This window comes from Oncorhynchus mykiss, chromosome 7 (assembly GCF_057628025.1).
Source record: "Oncorhynchus mykiss isolate SJ-2025 chromosome 7, ASM5762802v1, whole genome shotgun sequence".
Classification (NCBI taxonomy): domain Eukaryota; kingdom Metazoa; phylum Chordata; class Actinopteri; order Salmoniformes; family Salmonidae; genus Oncorhynchus; species Oncorhynchus mykiss.
In genome coordinates, this window is record NC_143028.1 from 80,168,558 (window position 1) to 80,190,984 (window position 22,427).

The window sequence follows — 22,427 nt, forward strand, 5'->3', positions numbered from 1 at the left end:
ATTTCCGTTTTGTTCCAGTTTTCGATATTACTGTTGTCCATTCAGAACATTCGTCTTCACCAATTATTACTCGACGCGCTACTCGATTCGAACTCCGCATCCACTTCCGCCACTTTCCCTCCCACCTCTTCGTTCGTCCATCGGGAACGTTATTTGCAATTATTTCCTTGTCTTGTACCTGCAACGGATGTGACGAAATGTCATTATCATAATTTATGCCGATATTATTTCGTAGCGCTCGACCAATGAGCGCTCTCCACTTTCACCACCTGCTAGGAAGAGAATTCTATCATTCCAAACATTCTTCCCCCTGTCGTTTACAACGAAGTTCGTAAGTTTTTGTTGTCGGACCGCTTAGCCATTGTTTTTCCACTCACCTCGGACACAAAACAATTAAATTGGTCCGTTGCTTCCTGCCCCCCCCTGTGGATTCAAACGGAGCCAGGATTGTTAGCGTTATTATCGGCGCGAATATAACTCCGAAGATCCCAAAGTGGCGCTCTAAGGAAGGCGGTCTAAGGAAGGTGGTATGTACCATGTCACGACCAGACTACTATAATACTAGGTCGATGCTGAGACACTTTAGTAAGCTGCAGTGCATATGCTTGTTGCGTGACAATTCATGAATGACATTGTTTTACAACTGAAAGTAGAGGGGAGGGGGGAATGTTTCCCCAAGGCAAAATGTAAGTGTGACTAATGATTTAATGATTGGGAGACGATGAGTAACATTATTATAAGTAGGCCAAGTAGGCTAAATAACGTTCTAATTTGAAGAAAATGTACCATAATAACTCGTACATGGTTTATGTACCCTCCTGTGTTAACTATTCCTAGATACATGGGAAACGGGATAAAAGTTGTAACGTTGAAAATGTCATGAGAGAAATGTCAGATAGTGTAGACTATATTAAAGTGGTTTTCCCGAAGAAGGGGAAGAAACGAAGGCAGGAAAGGTATCTTCGGAATGTTGAGTGTGGGAAGCGAGAGAAGACGACGGGAGTAGTGCGTGCTACCGCGTTACAGTGGAGGCTGGTGACTCGAACACCATTAGGAGGACCGGAGACTCACGGTGTAGGCACGGACATCAGACGAGGAAAAAAGCTTGTTTGAAAAGTCTATGACAAATTATTTTAACCTAAAACATTTAATAAAGGCATTTTATAGTAAAATATTCAACTAGGTAGTAGCAGTGTGCAGGACAGGCTCATTGTATTTATTGTACCTTTACCTCTAAGTCAGTTAAGAACAAATTCTTATTTTCAATTACAACAGTGCAGTGAACAGGCAGAATGACATATTTGTACCTTGTCAGCTCAGGGATTTGAACTTGCAACCTTCCGGTAACTAGTCCAATGCTCTAACCACTAGACTACCCTGCCGCCCCAGGGTAGCCATCATGGATGTATTGTGTTGGAGAAGAGCTCAACACTTCCACTCAGGGCAGGACAGGATTGTACTGATAAAGATGTGCCGTTAGACTAAACATAAAATGATCACATATCTCCCTTATTTATTACAGGATTGTGATATGTAATTTAATCAACATTAGATACTAGTTTAACAATTTTAAAACAAGTTTAAACACTGAAAAGTATCAACACTTCGTCACTCCAAAATGTACGTGAGCTAACTCGTATGTAAAGATTGAACATCTTAGCGTAAACGACAATAGATAATTGAGTAGTAACAAGTAGGTTTTTATTATTACTAAACTCCAAAACCAGCGGTGGCCAACGTTGCTCCACTGTTCCCTGATCGACTGGGGGAGCAGACTCCTATTCCAGACCAGCAATAACACACATGATTATCAACTCATTAGATTGGATACGTTGAATCAGGTGTGTTATTGCAGGGCTGAAACATAACCCTGCACCCTGCAGACGACCCGCAGGGTTATCCTGCTCCAATTGTAATAGGTTTATACATTGTGTGTGATGTTTAACTGTATATTTTGTTGCTAACATAGGTACACATAATCCATGGGAAATAGAATATTCCCTAAATCTCAGGTTTGGGACGTTCATTGGGATCTCACTCCATCATTAACCTGTATGAGGAAAGAAAAAAACCCCAAAGAAACAGGCTTAATTTTACTCAAATTAAAATATAATTTATAATTCTGTTATCTCTCCTTCCTCAAAGTTTTCCATGCTAGGGACTGGAACTCTATCTGACAGCTGGAAATGAGCTAGCTGATTTATATTTAATTAACTTCGCTAAACAGTATGTAAAGTTAGCTAGCTCGCTAGCTAGCAAAGCGGCCTACTGTAGCTCGGTAGCTAACTAGCTAATAATACCTTTTTTCTCCTTTTTTTTTTTTACATTTTCAAAATATATTGACTTTTAATATGTTCTGTCTCTGATTTAATTGAGTTCTTGAAAAAAATTAAATAATGGGCAGCCTTCCCTATTTTTCTGGTGGTAGTGCACAGCCAGCCAGCCAGCAGGCAAAAAGTGTGTGTCACGTTTAAGTTAAGCACGCTTCTAAATCATACATGTGCAGTACTAAGGGAGGAAGAAGTCCATTACTGTGCAAGTCTATGGCAGCTAGAACCACAAGCCTCTATAGTGTTGCATTGGAGGCTTCGCAGCCAGAGGAGAATGTGAAATTCCTGAACACCGGCTACACCATGGTGCTAACCCTAGAGGGTGCTGTTGAGACTACTGTAGACCTTCATTGCAAAACATTGTGTTTTAATCAGGTATTTGATGACGTGACTATATTTAGTAAAGTTTTATCTATACAGGATCACTTTTAAGTTTCGAGTAGGATGAGCCTCCCACTGGAGCTATTTAATCCACTACTTCGTTCATCAGTTCTGTCAGGACAACGTCACCAACCGACACGTGAGTTCTGTCAGTGGGTACAAACGACACACTCTGCAAGAAGCGAGACGCTAGTAAATAATGCATCCTGCTTGGAGCCACGTTCTAGCCCAGTAATAACACATGGTTATACGTGAAACGCTATAGTAAGCATGCAGTCCATTTGTCATCATAATCCATTAAGATTACAGTTATTTTAAATCTTTCTTTTCAGGTTTGTTGTGAAGAATGGAGACGCCATTGGATGTTCTGTCTAGAGCTGCGTCGTTAGTGCACGAGGATGATGAGAAACGTAAGTTTGCTCCTAATACAGTATCTGGGAAGAACTGTGTGTGTGTGTGTGTGTGCGCCTCTAAGCTACTGTCTCTGGTCAGATAATGGTGTCTGATATACTTGAGCCTCTAAGCTACTGTCTCTGGTCAGATAATGGTGTCTGATATACTTGAGCCTCTAAGCTACTGTCTCTGGTCAGATAATGGTGTCTGATATACTTGAGCCTCTAAGCTACTGTCTCTGGTCAGATAATGGTGTCTGATATACTTGAGCCTCTAAGCTACTGTCTCTGGTCAGATAATGGTGTCTGATATACAGTGGGGCAAAAAAGTATTTAGTCAGCCACCAATTGTGCAAGTTCTCCCACTTAAAAGATGAGAGAGGCCTGTATTTTTTATCACAGGTACACTTCAACTATGACAGACAAAATTAGAAAAACAATCCAGAAAATTCACATTGTAGGATTTTTAATGAATTTATTTGCAAATTATGGTGGAAAATAAGTATTTGGTCAATAACAAAAGTTTCTCAATACTTTGTTATATACCCTTTGTTGGCAATGACAGAGGTCAAACGTTTTCTGTAAGTCTTCACAAGGTTTTCACACACTGTTGCTGACCATGAAGGCCTGATTCACACAGTGGTGAGGGCACCACTCTGGTCTTCTAGACCGTGGAAATATGTCCTTTGGTCTGATGAGTCCAAATTTGAGACTTTTGGTTCCAACCACTATGTTTTTGTGAGACGCAGAGTAGGTGAACGGATGATCTCTGCATGTGTGGTTCCCACCGTGAAGCATGGAGGTTTGATGGTGCTTTATTTAGAATTCAAGGCCAGCATGGCTACAAAAACATTCTGCAGTGATACGCCATCCCATCTGGTTTGGGCTTATTTTTTAAATTTTACCTTTATTTAACTGGGCAAGTCAGTTAAGAACACATTCTGCCTAGGAACAGTGGGTTAACTGCCTTGTTCAGGGGCAGAACAACAGATTTTTACCTTGTCAGCTCGGGGATTTGAACTTGTAACCTTTCGGTTACTAGTCCAACACTCTAACCACTAGGCTACCCTGCCGCCACCACACTCTAACCACTAGGCTACCCTGCCGCCTCTACACTCTAACCACTAGGCTACCCTGCCGCCCCAACACTCTAACCACTAGGCTACCCTGCCGCCCCTACACTCTAACCACTAGGCTACCTGCTGCCCCTACACTCTAACCACTAGGCTACCCTGCCGCCTCTACACTCTAACCACTAGGCTACCCTGCCGCCTCTACACTCTAACCACTAGGCTACCCTGCCGCCTCTACACTCTAACCACTAGGCTACCCTGCCGCCTCTACACTCTAACCACTAGGCTACCCTGCCGCCTCTACACTCTAACCACTAGGCTACCCTGCCGCCTCTACACTCTAACCACTAGGCTACCCTGCCGCCTCTACACTCTAACCACTAGGCTACCCTGCCGCCTCTACACTCTAACCACTAGGCTACCCTGCCGCCTCTACACTCTAACCACTAGGCTACCCTGCCGCCTCTACACTCTAACCACTAGGCTACCCTGCCGCCTCTACACTCTAACCACTAGGCTACCCTGCCGCCTCTACACTCTAACCACTAGGCTACCTGCCACCTCTACACTCTAACCACTAGGCTACCTGCCGCCCCTACACTCTAACCACTAGGCTACCCTGCCGCCTCTACACTCTAACCACTAGGCTACCTGCCACGTCTACACTCTAACCACTAGGCTACCTGCCGCCTCCACACTCTAACCACTAGGCTACCCTGCCACCTCTACACTCTAACCACTAGGCTACCCTGCTGCCTCTATACTCTAACCACTAGGCTACCCTGCTGCCTCTACACTCTAACCACTAGGCTACCTGCCGCCTATACACTCTAACCACTAGGCTACCCTTCTGCCTCTACACTCTAACCACTAGGCTACCTCCCGCCTATACGCTCTAACCACTAGGCTACCTGCCGCCCCTACACTCTAACCACTAGGCTACCCTGCCAACTCTACACTCTAACCACTAGGCTACCTACACACACACACACACACACACACAGACACACACACACACAGTAGTGTGTGTATTTAGTTATTTACAAAAAAATATATGGGATTGTAAATTATGCTGACAATTACATTGGAAGCTACAATCTATCTACAATCTAGCCCCCCCCACACACACACACCATGATGTCGTTGTTTAGTTATATATTTTTTTACCAAAGTCAAATATAATTGATTAATTAATTGTTTCATTCATACAACAACAAAAAATGGCCCTTCTGTGACTTTGTCTAATACGCTTTTGGTTTTCTAACCTTGGTATCATTTTTGATATCAAGTATCGTGGTAGTAAACCTGGTGTCAAAGTCAAACTTCTGGTATTGTGAAAGCCCTGCCCCAGTCCTACCCAAGCCCGAGGCCTTAGTCACTCCTCATGGCTGTATCAACACATAATCATACTTCAATTCTGGCTGAAAAATTCCTTCCTAGATTAAACAGCAGCAAATCCTTCTCAGCAGGCCTGCAGGCTGGCTAGAGCTAGGAGTACAGACAGACAGGCAGGCTGGCTAGAGCTAGGAGTACAGACAGACAGGCAGTCTGCCTAGAGCTAGGAGTACAGACAGTCTGTCTAGAGCTAGGGGCACAGGCAGTCTGTCTAGAGCTAGGGGCACAGGCAGTCTGTCTAGAGCTAGGGGCACAGGCAGTCTGTCTAGAGCTAGGGGCACAGGCAGTCTGTCTAGAGCTAGGGGCACAGGCAGTCTGTCTAGAGCTAGGGGCACAGGCAGTCTGTCTAGAGCTAGGGGCACAGGCAGTCTGTCTGCCTGTGCCCCTAGCTCTAGACAGACTGCCTGTGCCCCTAGCTCTAGTCTGTCTAGAGCTAGGGGCACAGGCAGTCTGTCTAGAGCTAGGGGCACAGGCAGTCTGTCTAGAGCTAGGGGCACAGGCAGTCTGTCTAGAGCTAGGGGCACAGGCAGTCTGTCTAGAGCTAGGGGCACAGGCAGTCTGTCTAGAGCTAGGAGTACAGGCAGTCTGTCTAGAGCTAGGAGTACAGGCAGTCTGTCTAGAGCTAGGGGTACAGGCAGTCTGTCTAGAGCTAGGGGTACAGGCAGTCCGTCTAGAGCTAGGGGTACAGGCAGTCCGTCTAGAGCTAGGGGTACAGGCAGTCTGTCTAGAGCTAGGGGCACAGGCAGTCTGTCTAGAGCTAGGGGCACAGGCAGTCTGTCTAGAGCTAGGGGCACAGGCAGTCTGTCTAGAGCTAGGGGCACAGGCAGTCTGTCTAGAGCTAGGGGCACAGGCAGTCTGTCTAGAGCTAGGGGCACAGGCAGTCTGTCTAGAGCTAGGGGCACAGGCAGTCTGTCTAGAGCTAGGGGCACAGGCAGTCTGTCTAGAGCTAGGGGCACAGGCAGTCTGTCTAGAGCTAGGGGCACAGGCAGTCTGTCTAGAGCTAGGGGCACAGGCAGTCTGTCTAGAGCTAGGAGTACAGGCAGTCTGTCTAGAGCTAGGAGTACAGGCAGTCTGTCTAGAGCTAGGGGTACAGGCAGTCTGTCTAGAGCTAGGGGTACAGGCAGTCCGTCTAGAGCTAGGGGTACAGCCAGTCCGTCTAGAGCTAGGGGTACAGGCAGTCCGTCTAGAGCTAGGGGTACAGGCAGTCTGTCTAGAGCTAGGGGTACAGGCAGTCTGTCTAGAGCTAGGGGTACAGGCAGTCCGTCTAGAGCTAGGGGTACAGGCAGTCCGTCTAGAGCTAGGGGTACAGGCAGTCCGTCTAGAGCTAGGGGTACAGGCAGTCCGTCTAGAGCTAGGGGTACAGGCAGTCCGTCTAGAGCTAGGGGTACAGGCAGTCCGTCTAGAGCTAGGGGTACAGGCAGTCCGTCTAGAGCTAGGGGTACAGGCAGTCCGTCTAGAGCTAGGGGTACAGGCAGTCCGAGCGTAGAGGCGGCAGGGTAGCCTAGTGGTTAGAGCGTAGAGGCGGCAGGGTAGCCTAGTGGTTAGAGTGTTGGACTAGTAACCGAAAGGTTCCAAGATTCAATCCCCGAGCTGACAAGGTAAAAAATCTGTCGTTCTGCCCCTGAACAAGGCAGTTAACCCACTGTTCCTAGGCCGTCATTGAATATAAGAATTTGTTCTTAACTGACTTGCCTAGTTAAATAAAGGTCAAATAATAAGTTGCAACTTGCTAGTTGTTCTGTGTGGAGTAGGGCTTACCCTATTTAATCCATGGTTTGGTTGATCGGCTCTTGGTTGAACAATATTTTTGTAAAGTACCAGTCAAAAGTTTGGACACACCTACTCATTCAAGGGTTTTTCTTTATTTTTTACTATTTTCTACATTGTAGAATAATAGTGAAGACATCAAAACTATGAAATAACACATATGGAATCATGTAGTAACCAAAAAAGTGTTAAAATATATATTTGAGATTCTTCAAAGTAGCCACCCTTTGCCTTGATGACAGCTTTGCACACTCGTGACTCCAGTTTGTGTAAGGGCTATTTGACCAATACGGAGAGTGATGGAGTGCTGCATCAGATGACCCGGCCTCCACAGTCACCCGACCTCAACCCAATTGAGATGGTTTGTGATGAGTTGGACCGCAGAGTGAAGGAAAAGCAGCCAACAAGTGCTCAGCATATGTGGGAACTCCTTCAAGACTGTCGGGAAAATAATTCCAGGTGACTATCTCATGAAGCTGGTTGAGAGAATGCCAAGAGTGTGCAGCCCTAGTGTGGAGTGACGGGTCCATGGAACAGTGGGCTAACTGTCAGCCTTACCGGGGAACAGTGGGTTAACTGTCAGCCTTACCGGAGAACAGGGGGTTAACTGTCAGCCTTACCGGGGAACAGGGGGTTAACTGTCAGCCTTACCAGGGAACAGTGGGTTAACTGTCTTGCTCAGGGGCAGAATGACATATTTTTACCTTGTCAGCTCGGGGATTCAATCCAGCAACTATTCGGTTACTAGTCCAACGGTCTAGCCACTGAAATAGACATAAAGGGAGGGAGAAAGATGGACAGCAGGGCCCTGGTCTAAAGTAGTGCACTATATAGGGTCCTGGTCTAAAGTAGTGCACTATATAGGGCCCTGGTCTAAAGTAGTGCACTATATAGGGCCCTGGTCTAAAGTAGTGCACTATATAGGGCCCTGGTCTAAAGTAGTGCACTATATAGGGCCCTGGTCTAAAGTAGTGCACTATATAGGGAATAGGGTCCTGGTCTAAAGTAGTGCACTATATAGGGAATAGGGCTCTGGTCTAAAGTAGTGCACTATATAGGGAATAGGGTCCTGGTCTAAAGTAGTGCACTATATAGGGAATAGGGTGCCATTTGAGATGCAGGCTCATGGGAACATAGTGAGAGCTCCTCTGACCTTCTCCCCATGTCCCCTGCTGGGCTTTTGTTCTCACCGGGCTGATGATGCCACTGTGTTGTGGTTGTGCGTGGTCTCTTTGTCCCAACACAATACAGATGACCTGTTTCCACAATAGACCTCAGTAGCACAGACCCAGACCCCAGAACCCAAGCCCAGAGACCAAGCCCAGAGCCTGAGCACAATCCCAGCCCCAGAGCCCAGCGCACATCCCCAGAGCCCAGCGCACATCCCCAGAGCCCAGCGCACATCCCCAGAGCCCAGCGCACAACCCCAGAGCCCAGCGCACAACCCCAGAGCCCAGCGCACAATCCCAGCCCCAGAGCCCACAACCCCAGAGCCCACAACCCCAGAGCCCACAACCCCAGAGCCCACAACCCCAGAGCCCACAACCCCAGAGCCCACAACCCCAGAGCCCACAACCCCAGAGCCCAGAGTAGGGCTGTTGAGGTGACTGTATTACCTCCACACCGGCGGTCACGAGTCATGAAATCAGTCAAATTCCACGTGACCGTTTAGTCACGATAATTAGGCTTCTCCAAGCTCAGATGCTGCTGATGGTCATTAGTAACCAAACTCGCTAACTCCCTGATACTCAACACTTTAGATTTCCAGAAAGTGAACAACTAAGGAATCTTTTTTTTTTCTACTTCTCTCATTGACCTCTTAAATCCCAAACCCCAGCCTGGTCTGTTTCACAAGTGTTCCTGCGACGTTGTGCCTTTGGGTTTACAAACTCTGTGACTGCGCTACACTACACTGATGGGAGGGAGAGGTTCCCTGGCCCAACTTTATCCACTACATAAAGAGAGACCTAAGACAACACAACACTACATAAAGAGAGACAACACAACACTACATAAAGAGAGACCTAAGACAACACAACACTACATAAAGAGAGACCTAAGACACCACAACACTACATAAAGAGAGACCTAAAGACAACACAACACTACATAAAGAGAGACCTAAGACAACACAACACTACATAAAGAGAGACCTGATACAACACAACACTACATAAAGAGACAACACAACACTACATAAAGAGAGACCTAAGACAACACAACACTACATAAAGAGAGACCTAAGACAACACAACACTACATAAAGAGAGACAACACAACACTACATAAAGAGAGACCTGAGACAACACAACACTACATAAAGAGACAACACAACACTACATAAAGAGAGACCTAAGACAACAACAAAGCATGGTAGCAACACAACACTACATAAAGAGAGACAACACTACATAAAGAGAGACCTAACACAACACTACATAGCGACCTAACACAACACAACACTACATAAAGAGAGACAACACAACACTACATAAAGAGAGACAACACAACACTACATAAAGAGAGACAACACAACACTACATAAAGAGAGACCTGAGACAACACAACACTACATAAAGAGAGACCTAAGACAACACAACACTACATAAAGAGAGACAACACAACACTACAGAAAGAGAGACCTAAGACAACACAACACTACATAAAGAGAGACCTAAGACAACACTACATAGAGACCTAAGACAACAACATAGCAAGGTAGCAACATGACGACAACATGGTAGCAACACAACATGACAACAACATGGTAGCAACACAACATGACAACAACATAGCAAGGCAGCAACACATGACAACACAGCATGATGACAACATGGTAGCAACATGACAACAACATAGCAAGGCAGCAACACATCATGGCAGAAAGACCACATGGCAGCAGCACAACATGGTAGCAACACCACAGGGTACAAACATTATTGGGCACAGACAGCAGCACAAAGGGCAAGAAGGTAGAGACAACAATACATCACACCTGATTGCAAGAAGCTAACCACTTAGCTAGGTAGCTAGCTACTAAAATTAGCAAACCAAATGCACAACTGCAGAGCATTTAGCACATTTTAGACGGGTAACTTAATAGTTCTAAGTTATCTAGCTGACAAATATCTAGTAGTGAATTCCAGACTAACTAGATCACCTGGCGCATGCTGCACAACAGTGACTCACGAGGTTCTGGTCTCTCGTCATCGTGACTGGGGACTCCTGGTGAGCTTCATAGTGTAAAATAATGTAACGGGTGAAATCAGGAATGAGATTTCCTTTATCTAATAAATAATAATGGCAAGTTGACTGCAGGTATTTACTTAAGTAAATAAAAATATTTAAATGTATTTAAAACAACATTTTAATTGTTTTAAGAAGTAGTATTGACGGTATTGAAAAACCATCCCGTGGCTATTTCCAAACACCCTGGTATACGTTATAGTACCCAAGCCTAACTACAATACACTAGACTAGATTTACTTCTGCTACAACATGCGAGAGAGAGAGAGAGAGGCTACACCTCACTCACGGGATCACTCACTCACTCACGGGATCACTCACTCACTCACGGGATCACTCACTCACTCACGGGATCACTCACTCACTCACGGGATCACTCACTCACGGGATCACTCACTCACGACTCTGTGACGTTAACTAAACTACACTGGGATCTCCCTAGTTTCTCTCATGTTGTGAGCAGGTATGCAGACCAAATAGATGAAACATGATATATTGTCTACACACTGTGGCAGGAGATGGCTGAGGCCAGGACAGGCCTTTTTATGTCTGTAGTACTGTCAGACTTGGTTGTATCAAGGCCTTTAACCTGTGTGTGTGTGTGTGTGTGTGTGTGTGTGTGTGTGTGTGTGTGTGTGTGTGTGTGTGTGTTGGCCCAGCCAAGTCAGCAAGTCATTATATAGAGTAACATGGTCTAGTTTCTCTCTAGACAGACAGGTTGATCATTATATAGAGTAACATGGTCTAGTCTCTAGACAGACAGGTTGATCATTATATAGAGTAACATGGTCTAGTTTCTCTCTAGACAGACAGGTTGATCATTATATAGAGTAACATGGTCTAGTTTCTCTCTAGACAGACAGGTTGATCATTATATAGAGTAACATGTATTATGTAGATTGATGAGAATTTGTATTTTTTTAAATCCATTTTAGAATAAGGCTGTAACGTAACAAAATGTGGAAAAAGTCGAGGGGTCTGAATACTTTCTGAAGGCTCTGTATGTGTATTAGAGGTCGACCAATTATGATTTTTCAACGCCGATACCGATTGGAGGAGGCCGATTTAAAAAAAAAATAAATAAAAAAAGGTTGATTCTATTGATTTCTTTTTTTTTTTATATATATATATATAATTTTTTTTACATGTATTTGTAATAATGACAATTACAACAATACTGAATGAACACTTATTTTAACTTAATATAATACATCAATAAAATAAATGTAGCCTCAAGTAAATAATGAAACATGTTCAATTTGGTTTAAATAATGCAAAAACAAAGTGTTGGAGAAGAAAGTAAAAGTGTATGTGTATGTGCCATGTAAGAAAGCTAACGTTTAAGTTCCTTGCTCAGAACATATGAAAGCTGGTGGTTCCTTTTAACATGAGTCTTCAATATTCCCAGGTAAGAAGTTTTAGGTTGTAGTTAGTTATTATAGGACTATTGGACTTTGACTATTGGATGTTCTTATAGGCACTTTAGTATTGCCAGTGTAACAGTATAGCTTGCCTCCCTCTCCTCGCTTCTACCTGGGCTCAAACCAGCAACACAACGACAACAGCCACCATCAAAGCAGCGTTACTCATGCAGAGCAAGGGAAACAACCACTCCAAGGCTCAGAGCGAGTGACATTTGAAACGCTATTAGCGTGCGCTAACTAGCTAGCCATATCACTTCGGTTACACCAGCCTCATCTCGGGAGTTGATAGGCTTGAAGTCATAAACAGCGCAATGCTTGAAGCACAACGAAGAGCTGCTAGCAAAACGCACGAAAGTGCTGTTTGAATTCATGTTTACGCGCCTGCTTCTGCCTACCACCTCTGTCAGATTATATGCAACGCAGGATAGATAGATAATATCTAGTAATATCATCAACCATGTGTAGTTAACTAGTGATTATGATTGATTGTTTTTTATAAGATAAGTTTAATGCTAGCTAGCAATTTACCTTGGCTTACTGCATTCGCGTAACAGTCTCCTTGTGGAGTGCAACGAGAGAGAGAGGCAGGTCATTATTGCGTTGGACTAATCAACTGTAAGGTTGGATCCCCCGAGCTGACAAGGTGAAAATCTGTCTTTCTGCCCCTGAACGAGGCAGTTAACCCACCGTTCCTAGGCCGTCATTGAAAATAAGAATGTGTTCTTAACTGACTTGCCAAGTTAAAAGTACAGTATTATACAGAGCCATGAGTGCATGGAACTCCCTTCCATCTTATACAGAGCATGTGATCAGTAAACCTGGTTTAAAACCACAAATAAAGAAATGCCTTTCCCCCATGTGACACACACACACACACACACACACACACACACACACACACACACACTATATGTTAATGTTTTTAATGTAAATCGTAAAGTATTTTGTCTGTTTTTTTCCGTTATGTGTCAGACCCCAGTTAAACTAGATGTCGCCATTGGCTTCGGATAATGGGGATCCTAATGAATCAGAATTAATTTCCCTGCTAGGCATGCTGACCCAGAAACCTCTGACCTCTTGTCCAGGATTGCCCACTGTCTGTCTCTCTCTCTCTCTCTCTCGCTCTCGCTCTCTCTGCTCCTGGTAAGCAGAGCTTTGGGCCTCTGCTAACTCCAACCCACTGACCTCTGCTAGGTGTGTGTGTAGGGGGGGGGGGGGGGGTTTAGTGAGGTTCTCTTGCTGTCTGCGTACCAGAGTGTTGTGTTGTCTTGTATACTAGATCTCCTGTGAACTATGCAGGGCTGTGGAGATTTATTGAGAGGTGGTTTCATCAAGATCCTCCTACTACCACATACCATTTTTAGATGTATATATTATATTTAGTCATGGGGCTTACAAAGAATCTTGGTCGACCGAGAGTCATCCTGTTCTATCGACCAATCAATTGGTCAATATTTAAACTTAATTTTCAGGATATAGACAGACACACCCTATGTGTTTTGAATAAAATCAATTACAAATGCACTTGTCTGATGCTTTAAGCACACTGTTTGATTTAAATAATTAAGACGCACAAATGACTCAAGAAAGTGCCCGATGGTCACTGTGTCACATCAATAAATCGGTTATAATAAACTCTGAACACAGTAACGTGACAGAAAAATAGATGCGGAGAACGTGACACTGGAAATGGGTGAATGTTTACTGGTTGCTCAGGAGGGAAAGGGGAAATCAGATCTGTGGAAGACATGTGACTTAGTTGTGGAAGCTACTGGAGATCCAGACAAAGGAGGGGAGGAGCAAGATTACAGTATTATTTTTTCAGACCATTTTGGAACAGTGTAAACAACACTAAATAAATAAGTGTACCAGAGTCTGTTCTAACAATAAAAATATAACTCAAGAAAAAAAAGAAACATCCCTTTTTCAGGACCCCGTCTTTCAAAGATAATTCGTAAAAATCAAAAAAACTTCACAGATCTTCATTTGTAAAGGGTTTAAACACTGTTTCCCCATGCTTGTTCAATGAAGGGGCGGCAGGTAGCCTAATGGTTAGGGCATTGGACTAGTAACCGAAAGGTTGCAAGGTCAAATCCCCGAGCTGACAAGGTAAAAATCTGTCGTTCTGCCCCTGAACAAGGCAGCTAACCCACTGTTCCTATGCTGTCATTGTAAATAAGAATTTGTTCTTAACTGAATTGCCTAGTTAAATAAAGGTTAAATGAAAATTAACCACAAACAATTAATGAACCTTAATGCACCTGTGGAACGGTCGTTAAGACACCTAACAGCTTAGACGGTAGGCAATTAAGGTCACACTTATGAACACTTAGGACACTATAGAGGCCTTTCTACTGACTCTGAAAAACACCAAAAGAAAGATGCCCAGGGTCCCTGCTCATCTGCGTAAACGTGCCTTAGGCATGCTGCAAGGAGGCATGAGGACTGCAGATGTGGCCAGGGCAATACATTGCAATGTCTGTACTGTGAGACGCCTAAGACATCGCTACAGGGAGACAGGAGGGACAGCTGACCGTCCTCGCAGTGGCAGACCACGTGTAACAACACCTGTACAGGATCGGTACATCCGAACATCACATCTGCTTGACCGGTACAGGATGGCAACAACAACTGCCTGAGTTACACCAGGAACGCACAAACAGTGCTCAGACTGTCCACAATATGTGACTGTCCCCTATGTGAGAGGCTGGACTGAGGGCTTATAGGCCTGTTGTCTGGTGAGGACCTGCCTTACATCACAAACAACAACGTCGCCTATGGTCACAAACCCACTGTCGCTGGACCAGACAGGACTGGCAAAAAGTGCTCTTCACTGACGTGTCACGGTTTTGTCTCACCAGGAGTGATGGTCAGATTCACGTTTATTGTTGAAGGAATGAGCGTTACACCATGTCTGTACTCTGGAGCGGGATTGATTTGGAGGTGGAGGGTCCGTCATGGTCTGGGCCGGTGTGTCACAGCATCATCAGACTGAGCTTGTTGTCATTGCAGGCAATCTCAACGCTGTGCGTTACAGGGAAGACATCCTCCTCCCTCATGTGGTACCTTTCCTGCAGGCTCATCCTGACATGACCCTCCAGCATGACACTGCCACCAGCCATACTGCTCGTTCTGTGCATGATTTCCTGCAAGACAGGAATGTCAGTGTTCTGCCATGGCCATCGAAGAGCCCGGATCTCAATCCCATTGAGTACGTCTGGGACCTGTTGGATCAGAGGGTGGGGGCTAGGGCCATTCCCCCCCAGAAATGTCCGGCAACTTGCAGGTGCTTTGGTAGGAGTGTGGGGTAACCTCTCATAGCAAGAACTGGCAAATCTGGTGCAGTCCATGAGGAGGAGATGTACTGCAGTACTTAATGCAGCTGGTGGCCACACCAGATACTGACTGTTACTTTTGATTTTGACCCCCCCCAGCTTCATGAGGTAGTCATCTGGAATGCATTTCAATTAACAGGTGTGCCTTGTTAATTTGTGGAATTTCTATCCTTAATGTGTTTGAGACAATCAATTGTGTTGATACAAGGTAGGGCTGGTACACAGAAGGAAGCCCTATTTGGTAAAATACCAAGTCCATATTATGGCAAGTACAGCCCAATTAAGCAAAGAGAAATGACAGTCCATCATTACTATAAGTCGTGAAGGTCAGTCAATTCTGAAAATGTCAAGAACTTTGAGAGTTTCTTCAAGTACAGTCTCAAAAACAATCAAGCTCTATGATGAAACTGGCTCTCATGAGGACCGCCACAGGAAAGGCAGACCCAGTTACCTCTGCTGCAGAGTATAAGTTCATTAGTTACCAGCCTAAGAAATTGCAGCCCAAATAAATGCTTCAGAGTTCAAGTAACAGACACATCTCAACATCAACTGTTCAGAGGAGATTGCGTGAATCAGGCCTTCATGGTCGAATTGCTACAAAGAAACCACTACTAAAGGACACCAATCATAAGAAGAGACTTGCTTGGGCCAAGAAACCCGAGCAATGGACATTAGACCGGTGGGAATCTGTCCTTTGGTCTGATGAGTCCAAATTTGAGATTTTTGGTTCCCGAACGCCGTCTTTGTGAGACGCGGTGTGGGTGAATGGATGATCCCTGCGTGTGTGGTTCCCACTGTGAAGCATGGAGGAGGCGGTGTGATGGTGTGGGGGTTATTTTCTGGTGACACTCAGTGATTTATTTAGAATTCAAGGCACTCGTAAGCAGCATTCTGCAGCGATACGCCATCCCATCTGGTTTGCGCTTAGTCTTTTCAACAGGACAATAACCTTTCGGTTACCGGACCAATGCTCTTAACTGCTGACTACCTGCCAGAGTGTTTTCTATATTGGAGATCTCTCCTGAGCTGTGCACGTCAGGATTTATTTGATAGGCTTAACTATGGCTACAAACACTTAGTCATAGGCACTCGCATTTACAAACATTTAGTCCTAGGTAATGACATTTTACACTTATGACTAGAGGTCGACCGAATTATGATTTTTCAACGCCGATACCGATACTGATTATTGGAGGACCAAAAAAGCTGATTTAATCGGCAGATTAAAAAATAAAAATGTATTTGTAATAATGACAATTACAACAATTGTTAATTAATCGGCCTCATTAATCGGCCTTTAGGATCTTGAATACAAGACCATGTGTCTGTATTGCACAAGATTTTCCCAACTCAGGAGCTCATGCTTTCTGAGGATGTAACAGTGATGATGGCTATTGGGCTTCCTATCAATCACTTTGAGAGCCTGTTTGTAGACAGACTGAATAGGTTTTAATGTTGTACAGCAAGCTTGGGCCCAACTAGTCAAGCAAGCAGTATGTTAAGTTGGGGGGTAGTCAAACAATTTCGTATAAATCGGAAATTAGCTAGGTTGAATTTGGTTATCTGAATGACCTTTTTCACATGCTTTTTAAAAGAGAGTTTGGAATCAAGTATGATGCCAAGGTACTTAAAATCAGATACCACCTGGAGCTTCTCCCCTGACACATAGACATCTGGTTCAGTAGCATCTGTTGCCCTCTTTGTGAAGAACATGCAAACAGTTTTTTTCACATTGAGATGCAAACACGAGTCACTGAGCCACTTTGTAACCTGGACCATTACAGTAGTGAGTTCTTGTGCAGCTTGTTGTTTACTCTTTGCATGCACATATATCACTGTATCATCTGCATACACTTGAACTTCAGACCCAGTACAGATAGAAGGCAGATCATTAATGTACAGGCTGAACAGGAGGTGCCCCAGTATTGACCCTTGGGGCACGCCCACATCATAGCTAAGAGTGGGAGACAGCTCATTGCTCACTCTGACACACTGAGTTCTGCCTTCAAGGTATGATTTCATCCATCTCAAGGCATCGGGGGAAAAGTTGAACTTAGACAATTTTGTGATGAGAATCTCATGGTTAACAGTATCAAAAGCCTTCATTAGGTCCAGGAACACAGCCCCAACAGCACCCCCTTTGTCCATCCTGGACTTCACATTTTCCAGAAGAAAGCAGTTGGCCGTTTCTGTGGAGTGTTTCGCTCTGAAGCCCAACTGCATGGAGTGTAATGTGAAGGGGCTGTTGTTGAGGTGGGCAATCAGTTGTTCTGCTACACACTTTTCAACAACCTTTGACACCACAGGTAGTATACTAATGGGCCTGTAGTTACTCACGTCAGCAGGGTCGCCCGATTTAAAGATGGCCGTTATTATGGCCGACTTCCAGACCCTTGGAAACACCCCCTGACCAATAGATGTGTTGGTGGCCTTAGTAATGCGGCCAATGAGTGACTCTTTGTAGTTTTTTAAGAAAGGTAGAGTCCAGCCCAAACACATCTTTGGCTTTAGAGTTCTTTACTGAGCTAATCACCTTGTTCAACTTTGACTCAGAAACCTCCCTTATGATGAAGACAGGTTGAGTGTCATTTACTAGCACTGAGCCCAAGAAACCAGTGGAGGGGTTCTGTGTCAGTACCCTGACATAGTCAATAAAGTAGGAATTGAAGGCTATTGCTATTTCAACTGCATCCTGTGTTAGATTGTTATTCACCATGATTTCTAGTCTTGTTGCAGTGTTACTGCCTGTTGTCATGAGACTCTTCCTTCACAGGCTAGAGATCAGGACAATAATGTAGTCTCTCTGTCTGTTATCATGAGACTCCTCCTTTCACAGGCTAGAGATCAGGACAATAATGTAGTCTCTCTGTCTGTTATCATGAGACTCCTCCTTTCACAGGCTAGAGATCAGGACAATAATGTAGTCTCTCTGTCTGTTATCATGAGACTCCTCCTTTCACAGGCTAGAGATCAGGACAATAACGTAGTGCCAAGACACTGGCTCGTTTCCCACTGGACTGTTTTGTAACTCACTGACTCATATTTCCAGAGAAAGAGAAAGGTATGGGGATACGTGTGTTATCACCTGTGTGTCTCAGACTCAGTCCCATGGATCAGAGCCTCGTGGCAGGGCCGTGGATCAGAGCCTCGTGGCAGGGCCGTGGATCAGAGCCTCGTGGCAGGGCCGTGGATCAGAGCCGTGGATCAGAGCCTCGTGGCAGAGCCATGGATCAGAGCCGTGGATCAGAGCCTCGTGGCAGAGCCATGGATCAGAGCCGTGGATCAGAGCCTCGTGGCAGAGCCGTGGATCAGATACGTGGATCAGAGCCGTGGATCAGAGCCGTGGATCAGAGCCGTGGATCAGATACGTGGATCAGAGCCGTGGATCAGAGCCTCGTGGCAGAGCCGTGGATCAGAGCCTTGTAGTAGAGAAGATAAGACGACGTAATCACAAGCCAGTCCCACACGTTAGGACTGTTTTCTAACTTACTGGCTCATATTTCCAGAGAAAGAGAAAAGGGTGGGGCTCAGCATGTCTGTCTGTCTGAATCAGAGGACTGAAGGAATAGGCAGTCTGTGTCTGAATCAGAGGACTGAGAAGGAATAGGCAGTCTGTCTGTCTGTCTGAATCAGAGGACTGAGAAGGAATAGGCAGTCTGTCTGTCTGTCTGAATCAGAGGACTGAGAAGGAATAGGCAGTCTGTCTGTCTGTCTGAATCAGAGGACTGAGAAGGAATAGGCAGTCTGTCTGTCTGTCTGAATCAGAGGACTGAGAAGGAATAGGCAGTCTGTCTGTCTGTCTGAATCAGAGGACTGAGAAGGAATAGGCAGTCTGTCTGAATCAGAGGACTGAGAAGGAATAGGCAGTCTGTCTGTCTGTCTGAATCAGAGGACTGAGAAGGAATAGGCAGTCTGTTTGTCAGAATCCGTGTGTGAGGTTAGAACAAGGTAGGTCAACTGAGTAGGGATTGGTTGTCCAGAGAGGCTGTTCAGCTAATGGTGTTCTGCATGAAACATGCAAATGAAGCTGACATCTACAGTCGTGGCCAAAAGTTTTGAGAATGAAAATTAATATTTGTGTCACAAAGTCTGCTGCCTAAGTTTGTATGATGGGAATTTGCATATACTCCATAATGTTATGAAGAGTGATCAGATGCAATTAACTGCAGTTCAAAGTCCCTCTTTGCCATGCAAATGAACTGAATCCCCCAAAACATTTCCACTGCATTTCAGCCCTGCCACAAAAGGACCAGCTGACATGTCAGTGATTATCTTGTTAACACAGGTGTGAGTGTTGACGAGGAAGAGGCTGGAGATCACTCTGTCATGCTGATTGAGTTCAAATAACATTGTGGGAGCTTCGAATGGAGGGTGGTGCTTGGAATCATGGCTTTTCCTCTGTCAACCATGGTTACCTGCAAGGAAACACATGGCGTCATCATTGCTTTGCACAGAAAGGGCTTCACAGGTGAAGATGTTGCTGCCAGTAAGATTGCACCTGAATCAACCATTTATCGGATCATCAAGAACTTCAAGGAGAGCGGTTCAATTGTTGTGAAGAAGGCTTCAGGGCGCCCAAGAAAGTCCAGCAAGCGCCAGGACGTCTCCTAAAGTTGATTCAGCTGCGGGATCGGGGCACCACCAGTACAGAGCTTGCTCAGGAATGGCAGCAGGCAGGTGTGAGTGCATCTGCACGCACAGTGAGGTGAAGACTTTTGGACAAATTTCTGCCCTGCTAGAGCTGCCCCCGGTCAACTGTAAGTGCTGTTATTGTGAAGTAGAAACGTCTAGGAGCAACAACTGTTTATCTGCAAAGTGGTAGGCCACACAAGCTTGTTAGCTAACTACATCACCCCATATTGGGGTTTCTACCTTATTTACTGAATATCTTTCACACCCAAGGGACTCCATACATACACAATATACTAATATGAGTCCCAATTGGCACTACTTTTGACCAGGTAATGGGTATAGGTAATAGGTGTTTTGACCAGGTAATGGGTATAGGTAATAGGTGTTTTGACCAGGTAATGGGTGTATGTAATAGGTGTGTTGACCAGGTAATAGGTGTTTTGACCAGGTAATGGGTATAGGTAATAGGTGTGTTGACCAGGTAATGGGTGTATGTAATAGGTGTGTTGACCAGGTAATGGGTATAGGTAATAGGTGTGTTGACCAGGTAATAGGTGTTTTGACCAGGTAATGAATGGGTGTATGTAATATGTGTGTTGACCAGGTAATGGGTGTTTTGACCAGGTAATGGGTGTAGGTAATAGGTGTTTTGACCTGGTAATGGGTATAGGTAATAGGTGTGTTGACCAGGTAATGGGTGTATGTAATAGGTGTGTTGACCAGGTAATGGGTGTTTTGACCAGGTAATGGGTGTAGGTAATAGGTGTTTTGACCCAGGCAATGGGTGTATGTAATAGGTGTTTTGACCAGGTAATGGGTATAGGTAATAGGTGTTTTGACCAGTTATTGGGTGTATGTAATAGGTGTGTTGACCAGGTAACAGGTGTTTTGACCAGGTAATGGGTATAGGTAATAGGTGTTTTGACTCAGGCAATGGGTGTATGTAATAGGTGTTTTGACCAGGTAATAGGTGTTTTGACCAGGTAATGGGTGTATGTAATAGGTGTGTTGACCAGGTAATAGGTGTTTTGACCAGGTAATAGGTGTTTTGACCAGGTAATGGGTATAGGTAATAGGTGTTTTGACCAGGTAATGGGTATAGGTAATAGGTGTTTTGACCAGGTAATGGGTATAGGTAATAGGTGTTTTGACCAGGGTGTAGGTAATAGGTGTTTTGACCAGGTAATAGGTGTTTTGACCAGGTAATAGGTGTTTTGACCAGGTAATGGGTATAGGTAATAGGTGTTTTGACCAGGTAATGGGTATAGGTAATAGGTGTTTTGACCAGGTAATGGGTACAGGTAATAGGTGTTTTGACCAGGTAATGGGTGTAGGTAATAGGTGTAGGTAATGGGTGTTTTGACCAGGTAATGGGTATAGGTAATAGGTGTAGGTAATGGGTGTAGGTAATGTAGTGCCGTTTTGAAACGCAGCCTATGGATCTATGGCTCCATACACTCCCTGCTGTCTCACAAGACCTTAATGAAAGTTCAAGAGAATGGTGAGAGCAACAGCCTGTAGATTTATGGAGGAAATATTTTTTTTCCCCCTGAAAAATGGGTGTCATTTTTTATTTTCTTATCTTGACATGTTTTCCTACAACACATATTGCCCTGAGAAATTAACTAAGGAAAGTAAGAAACCAGGAAGTGAATTAGAGAGCCAAAGTCAGCAGCCTGTTTGTTAACCTTTAACTCATGCTGCTGAGGCATTCTGAACCAAACACAGGCAAAAGGGGCCCATAGAGAGATCAAAACAGGGCCTGTATTCATAACCCCCCCCTGTTCATATAACCTTGTTCGTTATGATCAAAAAGGTCAAACTGGCCCTAGATCGGCACTCCTAGTCTCAGACTCTTTGTAAATACAGGCCCAGATCACACACACAAAATGATTAGTTGGTGTTTCAGACTCGATTCCACGGTTTTCATCTGAACCTCTCATCAGTGAGATTACAGATCCTGCTTTAACCTTTCTGATCTCCCCATCCCGGATCCGGGATCGTGAATACAGACTCAAGCTCATTACCATAACGCAACGTTAACTATTCATGAAAATCGCAAATGAAATGAAATAAATATGCTAGCTCTCAAGCTTAGCCTTTTGTTAACAACACTGTCATCTCAGATTTTCAAAATATGCTTCTCAACCATTGCAAAACAAGCATTTGTGTAACAGTATTGATGGCTAACGTAGCATTTAGCGTAGCATTTAGCATTAGCATTCAGCTGGCAACATTTACACAAAAAAACAGAAAAGCATTCAAATAAAATAATTTACCTTTGAAGAACTTCAGATGTTTTCAATGAGGAGACTCTCAGATAGCAAATGTTCAGTTTTTCCTGAAAGATTATTTATTTAGGACAAATCGCTCCGTTTTCTGCGTCACGTTTAGCTATGAAAAAACCCCTGTATCCAGGATTGTGTAAATCTATCAGCAAGCTCATTAGCAT

At 44.5% G+C, this 22,427-nt stretch overlaps 1 protein-coding gene across 1 annotated transcript in view; it reads left to right on the top strand.

Moving 5' to 3' along the window:
* Positions 1-240: 240 nt before the first annotated feature.
* Positions 241-22,427, top strand: part of vgll4b (vestigial-like family member 4b) — an 88,354-nt gene continuing 66,167 nt past the window's right edge. Inside the window, exons 1-2 of the mRNA XM_021610783.3 lie at positions 241-527; positions 3,044-3,121. Coding sequence (XP_021466458.3) covers positions 3,058-3,121 — 64 coding nt within the window. The 5' untranslated portion in view covers positions 241-527; positions 3,044-3,057. The remainder of the gene's footprint in view (positions 528-3,043; positions 3,122-22,427) is intronic.